This window comes from Balaenoptera physalus, assembly GCF_965194825.1.
Source record: "Balaenoptera physalus genome assembly, chromosome: 16".
NCBI classification, from domain to species: domain Eukaryota; kingdom Metazoa; phylum Chordata; class Mammalia; order Artiodactyla; family Balaenopteridae; genus Balaenoptera; species Balaenoptera physalus.
In genome coordinates, this window is record NC_138898.1 from 82873901 (window position 1) to 82891064 (window position 17164).

General features: G+C 53.5%; 1 protein-coding gene across 4 annotated transcripts in view; it reads right to left on the reverse strand.

Moving 5' to 3' along the window:
- Positions 1–1691: 1691 nt before the first annotated feature.
- The window catches only part of CLIP2 (CAP-Gly domain containing linker protein 2), a 77385-nt gene continuing 61912 nt past the window's right edge, over positions 1692–17164 (reverse strand). For 3 of the 4 annotated variants that reach the window (XM_082432302.1, XM_082432299.1, XM_082432300.1), the window contains 7 exons: positions 14845–14902; positions 11879–11962; positions 10758–10914; positions 9053–9212; positions 7147–7338; positions 6798–6860; positions 1692–3777 (listed from right to left, as the gene is read on the reverse strand). In XM_082432302.1, coding sequence (XP_082288428.1) covers positions 3766–3777; positions 6798–6860; positions 7147–7338; positions 9053–9212; positions 10758–10914; positions 11879–11962; positions 14845–14902 — 726 coding nt within the window. In that variant the 3' untranslated portion in view covers positions 1692–3765. The remainder of the gene's footprint in view (positions 3778–6797; positions 6861–7146; positions 7339–9052; positions 9213–10757; positions 10915–11878; positions 11963–14844; positions 14903–17164) is intronic. The other variant, XM_082432301.1, reaches the window with a different exon arrangement.

A 17164-nucleotide genomic window follows, 5' to 3' on the forward strand; every position in this document is an offset into this window, starting at 1 on the left:
GTCAGAGACGCCCCCCCAAGGGGTACAGCTCTGAAGGGCTCAAGGCTGCCCTCCAGGTCTTTGACTTTGCACACACCTCCCTGAGTCCCCACCCCTGGGCCTCCTGCCCCCAGGCTTTGAGCCCCTGTGAGAAGGAGTCTCTGTGGCAGGCTGTCGCCACCACTTCACCCCTGGCGGACGGCCGCCCTCACCCTCATCCTCCTTCAGGTGTCCTCCTTTCATCCCGCACCTCCTGGATGCCAAGCCCTGGACAGATAAGGACTCAGGAAGCTCCTTCCGTGAGATTCAAGCCCCCCTTCTCCATCTGGCCTCAGGTCGCATGCACCCTCAGCCCCGCGGCTGTAAGGGCCAGAGACACCAGGCCCCTCGCCCTCCCCTTGACAGTCCCTGCCTGCCCACACTTCCTTCCTCCCTGCCCCCGCCCCCAGCAACCTCTCCTTCACGGCAGCTAACACAGGGTTACGTCGACTGCTGGCCTGGGAGCCATGAGCGGGTGGGGGGGGGTCTCTCTCTTCTCCGACCACGAGCCCCCAGCGTGGAGTTCCCACCGAAGGTTAAACTGGTCCCGGAAACGCTTTACCTCGGGGAGGGTGGCCCACTAAGCGCCATCGCCTGGTGGGTGACTGGCCTAACACGGTGCCTCGGGTAAAACGGAAAAAAAAAACCAATAAGTCACAGCGGTGTTTGGTAAGCCTCAGAGGAAAGGATCTTTGCAGAAGCTCTCTGAATTTCAGAACACTGGGCTGATGAGTTCTGGAAAGATAGAGACCATTGATATTTGAGGCGGCAGAAACCTAAGAATTGGCTGCCGTTTCAATCTATCCCAGATCTGTCCCCACCTCCAGACCTACTGTGCACCCCCCTCTCCATCCTGGCTGTGCCCCAGGAGCTGACCTCTACGGCCTCCAATAGGCTCCCTTGCCTTGGCTTCTGCTTGTGTCCAGCCAATGGGAGGGGCTGGCAAGAGCGGCGGGGGGTGGGGGGGTAGTAGAGACCCTCATAGGTTTCCTTTGCCCTGTCCACACCTGCGCACACAGCCCCTCCTTAAACTCTTATTCCCCCTCGCACGGTCCCACTGCTTCCTCCAGGACTCTGCTGATACAGTGCCTGAGAGAGAGCACAAAGCTTCTGGGTACATTCAGCTGTTAACCTCGAGAGCCTTGTTCAGTCTCCATGGGGGGAGCGGGGTAGGACCCTCAACTGCACAGCCTGCAAAATGACCATAAAGCTTGCAAAACGTTGACCATTTGATCCATGACGTCTTGCTGCAGGAGACAGGATTAGCTCACTGAAGTCTTAAGTGCTCACCGAACGCATCGAATTTGCGTTAGCTGATCCATCACTATTTTGTACATACCATTTTGTATTTTCGATTGTTCCTTGTGGGCCCACTTATACCTCCAACAGATTCAAATCCAGCCCCCCAGACCTCTCTGGCAACCTTGCCTGGCCTCTGCTGCTGCCCCCCATCTCTGGTTCTCTGCCTGTTCTTGCTGAGCTCCCTCTCCTCGGACATGGCAGCCACACCAGGCCCTCTGAGGCTCTCATCAGCCATTCACACCTGAGTAAGAATTAGCTGGCAGTCCACCAGGCACAGGATCAAGACACACTCCTGGCACCAGGGTGCCAGTGAGCTGAGAGAGGATGGGGGAGCCCAGGGAACCCACAGAGAGAAGCAGAAACTGCAGGGGTCCTGGACCTCAGTCACAAGCTTTATTGTCTCGAGCACGGACTCGCCACACTTCAACAATTCCACTTTGGGGAAGGGAAGGGTGCGGGAGGACTTGGGGAGGGGGCATGGCTGAGCGCACACTGGGCAGGCGCAGATGCTCACAGGGAAAGCGCTTGCCACCTGCCAGCCCGCCCTGGGGGCTCAGCCCCTCCCAGTGTGGGCTTTTGGCTGTTAGTAGACTAATCTCCAGTGGGCAGGGCGGCTGCCTGACTTTGCTGGAAAGAGTAGAATTTGACTCTGGGTTAAGCCACTACAGCGTTGCTTCTAGACCGTTGTTAATAAAACCGCATGCAAGAGCTACCGAAAGCCAACGGGGAGAGGGGAGGGGGCCGATGGGACTAACTGGCCACCCCCAGGATGGGCTGCTTTGGGGCAGGGACGTGAACACCACCCACCTGTACCCAGGAGCACTCAGAGGCTACCTGGGCTGCTGCCAGGGCACCAACTGCATACCTGTCCTGGTGCAATTCAGGAACGCCGTGATGGGCCATCAGACCCCCCCCCCTCTAGCCCCTAGTGGGAGAGGCCCCTGTGAACACTCTCCCTGAGCTGGGGGAGGAGGGGCAGGCCCTCCACGGAGACGCCGCAGGGTACAAGGCAGTCACCCGTGGGCCCTCCAGCTCTAAAAGTGGGGGCTTTGGGCAGACGCTGTCTTTTCCCACCACGCATGAGGCTGGAGTAACTTGGCAGGGCTTGAGAGGAAGCGGGGGAGGCGGGGAGATTTTTCTTGTCCCAATCATCCTCGGGTTCCTTTCTTGGTTACAGAAGACAGGGCTTAAAAAGCCCAAGGCAGGTGCCTTGTACCACTGAAAGGGGGCTGTTGGGATGTGTGCTCCTGTGCGTGTGTGGCCACGCGCCCTTGAAGGCTCACCCATGTGTACCCGGCTGTGTATGTGCACGGTGAGGTCGCAGGAGCATTTGCAACTTGTGCGGTCACGGCCCTGCCAGGCCTGGGGCTTGGTCCTGGAACCCGAGGGTGAGCGTCCACAGGTCTGAGTGTGGCTGACTGCCAAAGTCCCACCTACACGGCACGTGTGCACGCGTGACCCCTCTGAGTGTGTGTGTGCCAAGGGTCAGTGGGTGTATATGTCGGGGTCTGCATGGGTGAATCTGCAGGTGGCAGGCCCGGTTTCGGAACATCAAGTCAACCAGGGGACAGCATATTATTGACCAGTCAAAACATACCCAGAGCCCTAGTCCTGGGCCCCCCTGGGGCCGCCCTGCCCCAGCTCCAAGCCAGGTCACTGGGGGTAGGGGGTGCAGGAAGGAGAGGGGCTTCCAGACTTTCCTAATACTGTGGCTCCTGGCCTTGATGACTACCCTCCGGCCAGCAGCTCGGAGCTGTGTGTGCGTTGGGGTCAGGGTGGGAACGAAGGGCCTCACCTCCCAGCACTTTGAACCTGGGGCCTCACTGGGCAGATGGGCTGAAGGGAACTTGTACCACTGCATGAAAGAGGCTCAGTATGCGGGGACAAGAAGCCCTGGGGACTGCCTTGGCCTGGAAGCAGAAAAGGGGGTCCCCCACCTGGCTCCTAAGGGCTGGACTTCCCTCCTTGGTGCCTGAAGGAGAAGCTGGAGCCCTCCTCTGGCCCCTTCCCGGGACAATGGCTCTGGGGTCCGAGAGGGACCCAGGAGAAGAAGGGGAAGAAAGGGAGGGCAGGGACGTGCCCAGAGGGCCAAGATGGTCCTCAGGGCAGCTCCTTCTGGGGAGGGGGCCTGGCCGGATCACCTCGGCCTCCCCAAACCAACTCCAGAAACTGCCGGGGTGTCCAGGGTGTCCAGGGCGTCCAGGCTGAAGGTCCCGGGGGCCAGGCCGGGGCTGTACCGCCTTCTGTGGAAGGTCGTGCTTGAAGAAGCCTCCTGGTCCGGCAGGGGGGTCGGGGTGGGGGATTGTCCGCGGCGGTGGGTACGTTATTGTTACACTGTTCTCTTCTCCAAAGCGACAGTCCTGGCCCCTGCCTGGAGGTGGCGCCGCTGGGGCAGGCTGGAGGGGCTCTGGTGTGGACTGGGCAGTTCCACAGTGTCCCTCAGGGTCAGTGCTTGTCCTGGAGAGAGAAAGGGCTTGGTCAGCAAGTGTCTCAGTGGGCATAGGGACAAGCGGCAGAGGGGGTGGGGTGGGGCTGGGGGAGGAGACCCACCTGGGCCATGTAAAGGGTACAGCATGTGCAAAGGCCCTGAGGAAGGAGCAGTCTCTTTGCTGTGTGTTTGGGGCATGGTGAGACAGGAGGCAGGGTGGGAGCAGTTTATGAGAATTGAGGGGAAGAGGCGAGAGCAGGTGGGTTTTACAGACAGCTCTGAGGGCCTGCACGGAGGCTGGATCCGAGGAAAGGAAAACTGGTGCTGAGACCCCAAGCCTCAGTTTTCACGTCTGTAAACCAGGATGACCCCCATGTGCCTTGCAGGACAAAGCCGCACAAGGTCTGGACATCAACTCCCAGGGTGCCTGGTACAGGCAGCTCCTCTGCAGACACAACCCCACCACGTCCCACTACAGCTCCGTGCCTCCACTCTGCTCTCAGGTCCTGTGCAGGGTCCCCTCCTCCCCACACCCATCTCTCTCTCTGCTTCTCACCCACAGGGCCAGGCCCTCGGCAGATGCTGTGGCCAGGGTTCTCCTGTCTCTACGTGAGCGCCTGCGGCCGTGGCCCCACTGGCCAAGTTGGAAGGACAAGCCTTCCTTCCTGTGCTCCAGCCTCACTGGCCCAAAGGTCACACAGCGAGCCAGGGACAGAGCCTAATCGGGCTAGCACCTGGGCCCCAGGTGGGCTCTCTAACACTGTGGGTGAGTGTCAGTGGCTAACTGTGGGGTGGAGGCCACCAGCCACCCGCTTAAAACACAACACAGCAAAGACATTCCCAGCAAGGGAGTCAGGCCCATGAAGTTTCAGGAAACAAATTTTCCACCCACAATTTTATAAAACATAGACTTTACAAAGACTGCTTAAGGAAGAGAGAAAATATTCAGTGAAAAAAACCAAGAGGTGAAATTGAATATAGAGCACACTACCTACTCCATTAAAATAATTTAGGGAATTCGCTGGTGGTCCAGGTGTTAGGACTCCGTGCTTCCACTGCAGGGGGCCCAGGTTTGATCCCTGGTGGAGGAACTAAGATCCCACAAGCTGCGCGGCGTGTCCAAAAAAATAATAATAATACAATACGATACAGTACAATAATTTATGTGTTACTTTGCAACCATCACAGTAAAGACCAGCTCAGGCAAGATTCATGAATGGATGATGAATCCAGGGGACATCTGGGTGAGGAGCAGAGGATTCACAAGGTCTTCCGGGGTCTCCGCTGAATGCTCGTTAGGAAAGAACCAGCAACTATACAGCGGAGGAGTCATACAACACCTTGACCAGGTGATCAAGATTCACATGAGGAATGAAGGGCAGATGGACATCACACACCGCAGTCGTGATGCCCGGAGAAGAACATGGCACTGACTATGTATTCCAGCCTCAATCGTAGAACCTGGCTCTAATCAGCAGGAGCCATCAGACAAACCCCAAAGGAGGAATCTTCTATTAAAAAAGGAAGGAGGACTGTATTTCAAAAATGTCAATGTCGGGACTTCCCTGGTGGCGCAGTGGTTAAGATTCCACCTGCCAATGCAGGGGACGCGGGTTCGAGCCCTGGTCTGGGAAGATCCCACATGCCGCGGAGCAACTAGGCCCATGAGCCACAACTACTGAGCCTGCGCGTCTGGAGCCTGTGCTCCACAACAAGAGAGGCCGCGATAGTGAGAGGCCCGTGCACCGCGATGAAGAGTGGCCCCCACTTGCCGCAACTAGAGAAAGCCCTCGCACAGAAACGAAGACCCAACACAGCCATAAATAAATAAAATTAAAAAAAAAAATCTATATAAAAAAAAAAGTTAATGTGTACACACATCTGCAGACATATACATACACACATAACAATTCTCGTTATTTGCAGGAGTTCTGTTCTACAGAATCACACAGATGCTGAATCAGCAAATACTGAACCATCGCTCCCAGTGGAAATACAAAGTTCCTGCGAACCTCTGGTCTGACATTTTCGTTGATGGATCAATACGTAACCATGTTTCATGTGTGCTTCTGTTTAAAGACACCTCACTGAATATATATTGTTGACTCATTAATAACGAACTCAAGGCCAGCAGCACCATAACTCATGGCTGAACGAAGCTTCTCTAAAGTACTTTCTGGAAGGCACATTGCAGCCTTCTTGCACTTAGGAACACTAGACAGCTCTTCAGCAAGACTATTGGGGACCATTTTAAATGGCGGAAATCACCAAGAAAAAAGCATGAAAATGTGAAAACCATGTCACTAAATAGACCGTGAAAAGGACACTTGTTTGCAGAATGGGCTAAACAAGAAGGCAGCATGGTGTTCTGTATGAGCTCAGCTGGGAACATGCATGTCTGGTGGTTAAATTTTTTCTCCACTCTGCACGGGTGTCCAGGAATGACCAGGAAAGTGCCATGAGTATTGACTTTGGGGTTACAAATAAACGTTACCAAGTAGGTAAGTCTGCAAATACAGAATAGTGAGGATTGACTGTACATGCTTAGCAAAGTTCAGGAAGGACATCACTTAAAAATGTTAACCTTGGTCATCTCTGGGTAGAAGGGCTACTGGTAAGTATTTTTTTTTTTTGGCTTCACTGCGTGTCTTGTGGGATCTCAGTTCCCCAAGCAGGGATTGAACCCAGGCCCATGGCAGTGAAAGCATGGAGTCCTAACCACTGGACTGCCAGGGAATTCCCAGTATTTTCTTCTTTATATATTTTTAATTTTTTTCCCCAAAGGTTGCCCAGTAGGCATGTATTACTTTATAATAAAAGGTTTTCTTTTTTTTTGAAAGAGAAACAAGGTTAAAACAGCAGGATGGTAATTGAATCAAGTTTGACTACATTGGCCCCACTCTGTGAGTAACCCTATTGTAAAGCCTCTTGCACAATGTATCTTTGTATTTTTGGTGGCTTTTCAAAGTTTCTTCTCCAGAGAAGTCGGCCTGTACAGGAGGGCCGTGGGAGTGGCAGAGCATCTCCCCGGGGCCAGGGTGCCCCTTACCTCTTGTATTTGGGCCTTGTCTTGCTGGTGGATGCCATTTGCAGAACCGGAATTGCCGGTGGCCTGTAAGAGTCGAGGGCAAGATGCTGAGCAAGGTTTACCAGGCAGCATTTCCTGGTTTGTCCACTAGATGGCGAGGTCTTCCCAACAGGACCATCTCAGGATCCAAACTCTGAGCAGAGCCCATCAGAATAGGGGTCCCAGGACCCACCCTAGGAAACACAGGCCTCAGGGCATCTCCGCCCTTAGTCTGAGCTCCTCAGGAAAAAGCCATGTACCCCTTGGGCTGGGACTCCCAGGGCGCAGGGCGGAGTCTCTCCCCTCAGGACCTGGCTGAGATCCAGCTCACCTGGGACTTATCGGGGCAGCTCCTCATAGCCTCCATGAGCCTCTCCACCTGCTGAGCCTGGTCCAGCGCGTCCCGCAGGGCATCCTCTGTGCTCATCAGCTGGTGCTGCAGCCGCAGGAGCTCCGGTGACGAGGACGAGGACGGCTCAATGAGGGAGTAGCGCCTCTGATCCGACAGGGACTTCTCTTTGTCCTGGAAGCAGCAGGAGAGAGGAAGAGCGTGTGCACGCGTGTACGTGCTGCAGGAGGGTGGTCTCTCCTTTAGGCCGGAAACTCATCTGTCCCACCTCATCTCTGCGTCAGGCCTGAGAATCACCAGGATGCCCCTCAGGCCTCCCTCCCTCACCTAAGGGTCCTCTCTGAAGCATCTTCCTTGGCCCCCGTCCTCAATTCCCAGGCTCTGTCAGATGCTCCATATTCTTCAGGCCCCGAAACCCAGGACCCCTCCTCCCCCTCTTTCCTTCTTGCACCCCCCCGACTCCCTCCACACTGTTTATGCGGGTCCCCCCTCTTCACCTCTAGACCTACAGCCTCATCCCCGAACCTCTCCTCAGAACCCTGCCCTGCCCCAACCGGACAGGCCTTCCCTTCCCTTCCAAGTGCTCCGCAGCTGACCCCGCCCACCGTGGTACCTGGAGATGCACCTGCCTTGTGGGCAGACCAGCCTCCTCACTCCCACACGAAGCTTCCCTGCACTGCCCTCCCCGGGCCGGTGCTTCCAGGGCCCTTCTGCTCTGCTCTGACCCTCTCCCCAAACCTCCCTCCCCACCCAGACCTTCCTCACTCCAGGAGGTTTTCTAACAACCAAGCCCGTCCCTAGTTCTCCCAGGGGGGCAGCTCCGTGGCACTGAGGACAGTGCAGGGGGACATGGGAGAGGCTCTCCTAGGGCAAGGGGCAGCCAGTCACGTGTAAATTTGACCAGCCTGTGGCCCATGGAGACAGTCAGCGCAGCTCTGCCCCCTCCACGCGGCTCTGGGAAAGCCTTGGAATCAGAGCTCCTAAATCCACACCAGCCTCGGGGCCTTGGCTTCTGAGTTACGCCCAGGCTCACAGCACCACGAGGACCACAGAGGGCTCTGTAACCAACCCCCTGCTGGCCAGACCTGCCAGGACTGAAAGGCCGCAGGGCGGCTGGGCCTGGTGGTCCCCACACACACAGTTGGGTGCAGCCAGAGTGATACCCTTCTCCCTTAACCCTGTAGGCCCAGGGCTGCTTCCATGGCTGCAGGCCCCTCTTGTCCTTCCATCTCCTCCAGCGTGGCTGAGCCTGTGTGGCTGGGTGGGAGGGCAGCTGGGGGCTTTGGAGCAGCTTCCCCTGACAGCAGTCCTGTCCTCCCAGACCCTATCTTGTCAACGCTCTGGAGTTGACCAGGCCCAGGAACCGGCCACAGGCTCGTCCTGAATGCTTACCACAGGGGGATGGAGTGGGATGGTTCCCTCCTGTGCTACCAGCATCACTCGCCTACCCCACCGCCACCTCTGGAGACTGCTCAGTCAGGCCCCTGTTCCCCTCTCCTTCCTGAGATGGATGCATGAATCGCCACTGTCGGACCCTGAACAAGGAGCTGGTTTCTGGTTGATTACTCCTCTGGATGGTGAGCTCACCACCTGATGGTAGCCCATCCCACCTCTGGATTGGTGAGATTCTTAGGAAGTCTTCCTCTGCACTGCATCACCCAGACGGACACATAGCCGGCCACAATATCTACAAAAGGGGCCGCCCACAGCCCCTCCACCAGGTACCTTGCTGACCCTGCCTGTGGTTCTAGGGGATTTTGAACGCTCCCTGTGACTTGGCTATCCCTGGGGTGGCTCCAGGAGGTCATCAGTCTCCATGGCTGACAGCAGAGAGCCCCAGCCCCTCCCTGGTGTCCGCCATCCCCAGGCCGCCCCCTTCCCCACGTACCAGCCCGGTCAGCTGTTCCCGCAGGCCCCGGATGTCATCCTTGAGTTTCTGCTCCTTGATCCGCCACTCGGCCTTGTGGACCTCACGGCTCAGGTCCCTCTCAGGCCCCGGGGAGTGGCGATTGGCCTCCAGAAGCAACACGCGCAGTTCGTTCAGGCTCCTGAAGGGGGTGGGGGGCACACAGAACACCTGCACTCAGATGGGCCCCTCCCCTCCCGCGCTCCGCAATTTGCCAAGTGCCTGGAGACTGGCCACCCTGAGGGGGGACGCTGGCTACTAAGACAGCATCTGTGCCAGGAGGGGCCAGAGAGGAAATACAAGGCCTGAAACCATCTAACCACAACCCGAGAGGGGCCAGGATTCGGGGGTGGTACAGTCAAGAGGACTTAGCCTTTCTTAGAATGATTTTGAAGTTTTTTTTAAAAAAGAGAATATTTGGAAGTTTGGGATTAGCAGATGCAAACTATTATATAGAGAATATATAAACAACAAGGTCCTACTGTAGAGCACAGGGAACTATATTCAATATCCTGTGATAAACCATAATAGAAAAGAATATGAAAAAGAATGTATATGCATGTATAACTGAATCACTTGGCTGTACAGCAGAAATTAACACAACATTGTAAATCAACTATACTTCAATAAAATAAATTTTAAAAAGAGAATATAGTATTTGTTTAATTAAAAACTAAATAATAGAGAAGTAGAAATATGTTGTACATATGAAACTTACATAATGTTATAAATCAATGTTATCTCAAATTAAAAAATAATAATAAAGTTAAATTAAAAAAACAAAACATTTATCCAAGAGAGCTCATGTGGCAAGACATTTTAAATGCCTGATGTCAAATAAGTTTTATTTCCTATGTCAACTCTTAATCAACTGGCAGTAGCTGCCTGGAGTACTGTACTGTGGTGAGAATGATTCTGGGCTTTGCAGAAAAAGAGTGCAGTGATCAAGTAGGAATGTCTTCCATGGGCACGGCACGGGAGAAAAGGACACACACCTTCTAAGCTCTTTCCTTTGCTTGCATCTACTATAGAGGAGGGGAAAACTCCCTCTCTAGGTGGCCATGGGTAGTTGAGAACAAAGTGGAAGTCTGCTGGCACTGACCCTTTCCCTTTCCTCCTTCTTCCTGCTAGGAATGATGGCTCCTGATGGCTGGAGCTTCAGCAGCCACCCTGCAACCACGAGGGAGAGTCTAACAGAACCCAAGAGAACAAAGGTGTTGGCACTGATATCTTGAGCCACTGAACCAAATGCCAGCTACAGCTACCTCCAGATTTCTTGTTATGTGAGGAAAATAAATCTCTACTTGTTAATCTGCTGATCTCCCACTCCCATCCTAAGTACCACAGAAGCATGGAGGAGCTCACGGTGGCCTACATCAATCAAGAAGAGCTTCAAGGAAGAGGTGGTGGGAATCCTCAATAATTTTTAAGGGTTTCAAGGAGTCCCTGGGCCCAAGATGCTTGGGAACCACTAACCTTTCCTATAAGCTCTGCTTGGAGAACTGTGTTAAGAAGGATTCTAAGGCTTCATCGGAGCTTAGCAGTGCACAGTATGGTGATCATCAGTGATGCCAGCCATCTGTCCACCGGGTCTATCCCTGCCCCGCCTCTGGAGAAGACTGGCTAATATTAACTGGGTGGAGTGAGGGTCAGGCAGGTCTGACCACACAGCCCACGGCTGACTCACCGCTCCTTCCTGAGCAGCTCCTGGCTGATGAGGACCAGCTGGCCCGAGGCATCATGGGTCTTCCGGGACATGGCCTCCAGCTCCACCTCCAAGCGCCGCTTCTCCTTCTGGAGGGTGTCCACCTTCTTCTCTCCTGACCTGCACTTGCTCTCCAGTGCTGAGGGCCAGCCGGCAGGGCAAGGAGGGAGACCGTTGGGATCACCGTGGGAATCTATCCCACCTGGGGGCCAAGGCCCGGGCAGGGAGCAGGTTTCCCAGGGGTCACAGGGACAGACTCCACTGGGTGGGCCTCTCTCGTCCTGTAGGGCCAGGCAGCGAGGGGCCGAGAAGAGCTACTACGAAAAGCAGACCAAAGCTCCCACACAGTAGCCGGGCCCTCTGGTGTCAGGAAAGCAGTCCACCCTTCCCGAGACAGGGCCCGGGCATTTACACTGTTGCCTGGACAAGGAAAAGCTAACACTTCACCTTGGCCCCGGAGGAATCTGAGGTCAACTGACCTTTGTCGGGACCAATTATGCCACGTGAACGTGATGGGAACTGGATAGGAGTGGGGGTGGGAACCATTTCCCAGGATGGGGGCCGTCTCATGGACACCACCAATGGCATTCTGGCGGACAAGAAGCAGGGCCAGTTTGTCACCAAGTCACAAATTCCAGACCCCCCCGTCTCTCCCCAGTCTCCCCTCTGGCCTCATTCTCCCTGTGCCTTGCTTTTTGCTGTGGCCAAAGTCCTTCCCCCTGATTCTGAAATCCTGGTATTTCTTCTAGGGGCTGGTGCACAAATACTGTATCAAAAGGTAGAGAGACTGAAACCCAAGGGTCTTCAAGCCCAGAAAGTGAGAACTTGTGATGCAATGTCAGAACACAGAGAACACAGACCTGGCTCTGAGGAGAGAAGCTGGCTGGGGTCCCCAATTATATTATGGACCGAGTGTGGGCTACTGCTCCCCATTCACTGCTGTCCAGGTGGAAGCCCAGTGCATGTGAACGGGGCCAGGCCGCCTTCTCAAGGCAGAGTGGGGGAGGGCACCCTGACGCAGTACCACCCACCCCCTGCTGGACTGGCACACGGCATGGCCCAAAGAAAGCTCCCCGCATCTGCCTTGAAGGAGGGAGACTTACCACTTACTTGGGCCCTGAGCATCTCGGTCTGGGATGTTAAGGCTGTCACCTCTTTGTCCCTCTTGTTCAGCTTGTCCTGCAGGCCTGGGGTGAAGGGAGAGATGAGGGGCCATCAATACTCCAGGGCCAACACTGCGGTCCAGTGGGTGACGGGGTGGCCCTTCCATCAAAACCCTAAAATGGGGTCACACTTGGCCTCAAGAGTCCAAGTTCTTCCTCATTCCAGTGGTCCCTCTGGGTAACCCACCCTGAAGAAGAGGCACCGATACTGTGTGGTCTTGGGCAACTTAACTCTCAGAGTCTCAGTTTCCTCAAGTGAAGAATGGGGATAGTAATGGTGCCCATGTCACTTGGCCATGTGCATTCAATACTGGACAGCCTCAGAACAGTCATGAAAAAGATTCATGGAAAGTGCTAGAAAGGTATTAACTTTCTGTAAGTTAATTTATAAATTTGACATGATACCAATAAAAATACCAGCCAGATTGTAATTTTTGTGGAACTAGATAAACTGATTCTAAAATCGCTTGGAAAAAATAAGCAAGACTAGCCAAGAGAATCTGGCAAAAAACTTCTTCAAAGAGTTAAACACACAATTACTATATGACTTAACAATTCCGCTCCTAAGTATACACCCCAAAGAGCTGAAAACAGGTACTCAACAAGTACCTGCACATGCAGCACTATTCACAATAGCCAAAAGGTGGAAGCAACCCAAATGTCCATCGACAGGTGAATGGATAAGCAAAATGTGGTGATGCAAACGATGCAATGTTACTCAGCCATAAACAGGAATGAAACACTGACATGTGCTATAGCACAGATGAATCTTGAATATATTATGCTAAGTGAAATAAACCAGACATAAAAGGCCACATATTGTATGGTTCTTTCTATATGAAACATCAAGAATGGGCAAATCCACAGAGACAGAAAGCAGATTAGTAGTTGTCAGCAGCTGCAGTGAGGGGAAAATAGACAGTGACTGATAATGCATATGGGGCTTCCTTTTGGAGTGATGAAAATGTTTTGGAACTAGATAGAGGAGTGGTTGCACAATATTGTGAATGTATTAATGCCCCTGAATTGTCTGCTTTGAAATGGTTAATTTTATTTTAAGTTAATTTTGTCTCGATTAAAAACAAAAAAATGGCTGAGAGAATTTTGGAAAAGCAGAGCAGGAAGACTAGCCCTGCCAGTAATTGAAATATAAACAAAGCTTCAAAACACTGTAGAAATGGCACACGAAGAGACAGACAAGTCATTGGAAAGGAATCGAAAGTCTAGAAATAGAGCCAATTACCTGATGGAATTTAAAGATGGTAAATTTGGTTAATTCAAATCAGTGGAGGCAGGAGATGAGGCTTTCAAAAATGGTACTGGCAGGGCTTCCCTGGTGGCGCAGTGGTTGAGAATCTGCCTGCCAATGCAGGGGACACGGGTTCGAACCCTGGTCTGGGAAGATCCCATGTGCCGCGGAGCGGCTGGGCCCGTGAGCCACAATTACTGAGCCTGCGCGTCTGGAGCCTGTGCCCCGCAGCAAGAGAGGCCGCGATCGTGAGAGGCCCGCGCACCGCGATGAAGAGTGGCCCCCACTTGCCGCAACTAGAGAAAGCCCTCGCACAGAAACGAAGACCCAACACAGCCAAAAAAAAAAAAAAAAATGGTACTGGCATAAGTGGGTACTCTTGGGAAAAAAATAAAAATGGATCCTTACCTCACACCTTATAGAAGGGAGAATTCTAGATGGATCAGAGATTTAAACATAGAAAATGGAACTTAAAAGGTACTGGAGGAAACCACGGAATACATTAAAAAAATAATAAACCCAGGATCCCAGAAAGAAAAGACTGATTTTTAAAAATCTGCACGGCAACCACCACCCAAAAAAGAGTCAAAAGACAAACCACAAATGGGGCGAAAATGTTTGCAAAGTCATATATAAGTAGTTTCTAAAAATCAACAAAAAGATCAATAACCCAACAGGGAAAAAAATGGGCAAAGGATGCAAGGAGAAATGGCACGGGAGTGTCACTCACAGTAAGAGAAAGGCAAGTTGAAGCTACATCGGGTAACATCTTTTACAGTTGAGATTGGCAAAGATCAAAGAGTTTGATGAAATATTATGTTGGTGAAGCTTGTGGGGAAACATACTTTCAACCAGAGCCGGTGGGAGTTACAATGAGTTGAGCCAGGGAATTCCCTGGCAGTCCAGTGGTTAGGACTCTGCGCTTTCACTGCTGAGGGCCCGGGTTGAGCCTAATGGAGGGCAAGGTAATTTCCTACAGCAGGGTTTGTAACAGACAAAAACTGGAAACAACCCGTGAGCCATCAGCTAAATACACGATGGTAGCTCCACATGATGGAATATTCTGGACCATATAAAAGAATGTAGTGACAGGGAGCAGTCTCCAAGATACATTATTAAATGGGAAAAAAGAAGTAAGGGGCCCGAAGGAGTTCCCTCGTGGTCTAGTGGTTAGGATTCCACACTTTCACTGCCGTGGCCCGGGGTTCAATCCCTGGTCAGGGAACTGAGATCCCGCAAGCCACAGGGCGTGGCCAAAAAAAAAAGTAAGGGGCCTGAACAGTGTGGGAGGTGTGGCACCACCTGTGTTACCTCTGTGCTTGTATGTGCATAAACCATCTCTGGAAAAGAGACATGAGTTGGCCAACATTGTGCCTTTGTGGAGGGAACTAGGGGACAGAGAATGCTTCACCATACGCCCTTTGAACAATCTGAAGTTTATACCTCTTTTAAAAATAACAAAACCAAACATACAATCAGGTTCTCAATAAACTGAGCCTCCGCCCTCCTCACCTGGTGGGTGAGTGGCTGGTGCACGCAGTAGGCGGCTCTCACCAAACGGCAGATGATGCAAAACAAAGCGGGACCCAGCTCAGAGGCAGAACCGACCAGCCTTTCCCCATAGCCCCGCATCTCATCCGGCCCCGCGGCCACTCACCCTCCACAGTCTCCTTCATCCTCATCTTCTCCCCTGAAATGTCGTTGGACTCAATCATCTGAAAGGAGAGCCTGGTAAGGGGGACACTCGCCTCCCCCTCCCGGCCCTCAGCCCCAGCCAGCCCACCTCTCCCCAATTCAAGGAGACTTTCAGGGACTCGAGGAAGCAGGGGGCACAGATGTCCTTGGGCTGGCTTCCCTGACAAGAGGACCCCCTCTGCTCCCAGGGCCCCGGAAGGCTGTTTATGTAGCTTCCACGTGATCACCTCCTACCCTTTCCTTCGTGCAAACGCCTATTATATTAAACAGATGTCTCCTTCCCTGGGATGCCTACAGAGATTGGTCCTGGGACTCTGTGTCCACCATCATCCAGAGGCAAGACTCCCGGCCTTGGTTTCCCATCCATAAAGCAAGAATTGACCGCCATGGGGCAGCGTGTGCAGGGCACGCACTGGGGTCGGCTCCCGGAGGGACTTCAAGAAATGCTACTTCTTTTCTAACACGTCTTTTAAAAAAAATAAATCCAGAAGCCAAAGAAGAAAAGATCAACCAAGGAAAAAAAAAATATCTGCGTGGCAAAACATCAACAGGCTCCTTGCTGCCTTTTGGTAGAAGTTTTTGGTCCCCTGCCCAAGCTGGCTGTCCCCTGAGCCTGCAGTTTGCCAGATTCTAGCACTGCATACCAGGGCAGCACAGAGCTGAGCAGGCAGTCACCTCCATCCACCTGCCCCTCATACTCCTGCTTATACATCCCAAGCCCTGCTTTAGTCTCAGTCTGTTGTGATTAACTAAGCTTCCTAGATCTTTACTTACACACACTGCAGGGAAAATGAGGCACGCACTAAAATTTTTCCAAATTCCCATACTTACTACATGAGACCAAAAATTGAGTTGTCCCTGGACTTAAACCTTTGAATCTGGGAGGCATGTGGGTCCAGACCAAGTCCCCACGTGTGTGGAAATCAAGAGATGGGCATTCCTGAGATCACCACCCACTCCTTGGCCTGAGGTCTGTGACTGAGGGGCAGCAGGCCATCCTGTGGAACCACAGCAGCCCCAAACCTCCCCTGCTGAGGAGTCCAGGTCCTGGGGTCCCAGGCCTGACCCTCCTTGCCTGAGCAGCCAATCAGGTCATGTGTACACAGCTAACCTGAGGATCTTCCTTTTCTCTCTGCCCAGCATCCTGGGAGAGCACTTGCTGGTCCCTCCCTGGGAGAAGGGGGCAGAAAGGCCGATGCAGTGGGACCTTAAGGTGTGACACGGGCAGAGCTCCTTTTACAAAAAAGGCACCCCCTGTACGTGGAACTCCTGAATACTTGTTGCTCAATCGTTGAATACTGGTTTAAGTGTACAAAGGGAACCAGAAGCTCAGGAACCCCCATGGCTAATAAAAAGGCAACGATCTTGCTGCTAGCTGTCCTATCGTATAAGATTTGACTTTGTCATCCCGGGCACCCTCTGCTGGCCCTTAGACAGTGGGGCTGGACACAAGCTCTGCCACTGATGGACAAGAAAACCTGGGAAAGGTACTCTGCCTCGGAATCTCAGTTTGCTCATCTATGAAACGAAGCCTATATGGACATTGAAGGAGTCCAGGTGAGATAGGGCATCATAGAGCCTGCACCAGGTGTGGCGCCCAGAGCCACTCATAAGGCCCTTCCTGCCCCCGCTGGAGCACACGCCCAGGCTACCCGGGGTCTTGGCCTCCCCAGCATGCTCAGCTGGGACTTCTACATTTGGAGCAAAGCTGATCCCAATGGCAGCAGCCTCTCCAGGGTCCCGCTAGCCTTCCAGAGCCCGCTCCAGGGACCACCCCACTCTTGGGAAAGCGGCTGCTGAACTGTTGCTCAGTCTCATCAGGACTAGCAGGTAGGGGGCCGCCCTCGGGTCCCCTAGGTCGGTGCTCGCATTGGAGATGGGCAGGGTTTGCCCTCCACATCTCTGCCAGCCCAGTGCCAGAGCATCTGGTACTGGTGCCTTGGGGAGGCCCAGGAGCCTGCACAGGGGGACGTGTCTGGTGACTGGGAAGAAGGCTGTTCCCTGTGCCTAGATACACATCTCTCCAGGCCTGGCCTGTGGGGACCCAGCCAGGTCAGCTCAGACCGCCTCGGGGCCCCACGGTCACCCGGGCCTGCTGCCTTTCTAACAGAAGGACCTCCTCCTCCGAGCCAGGTGCCCTCCGATCTCGCACAGCGTGCTCCTGGGGGCAACAAGGACGCTTCCCTGGACTGGAAATAAAAGGTCAGTAGACGCCTAGACCCTCCCCAGCCAGGCCCTCGAGCCTGGACCGCTGCCGTCCACGGTCCCCGCACAGCCAGGCA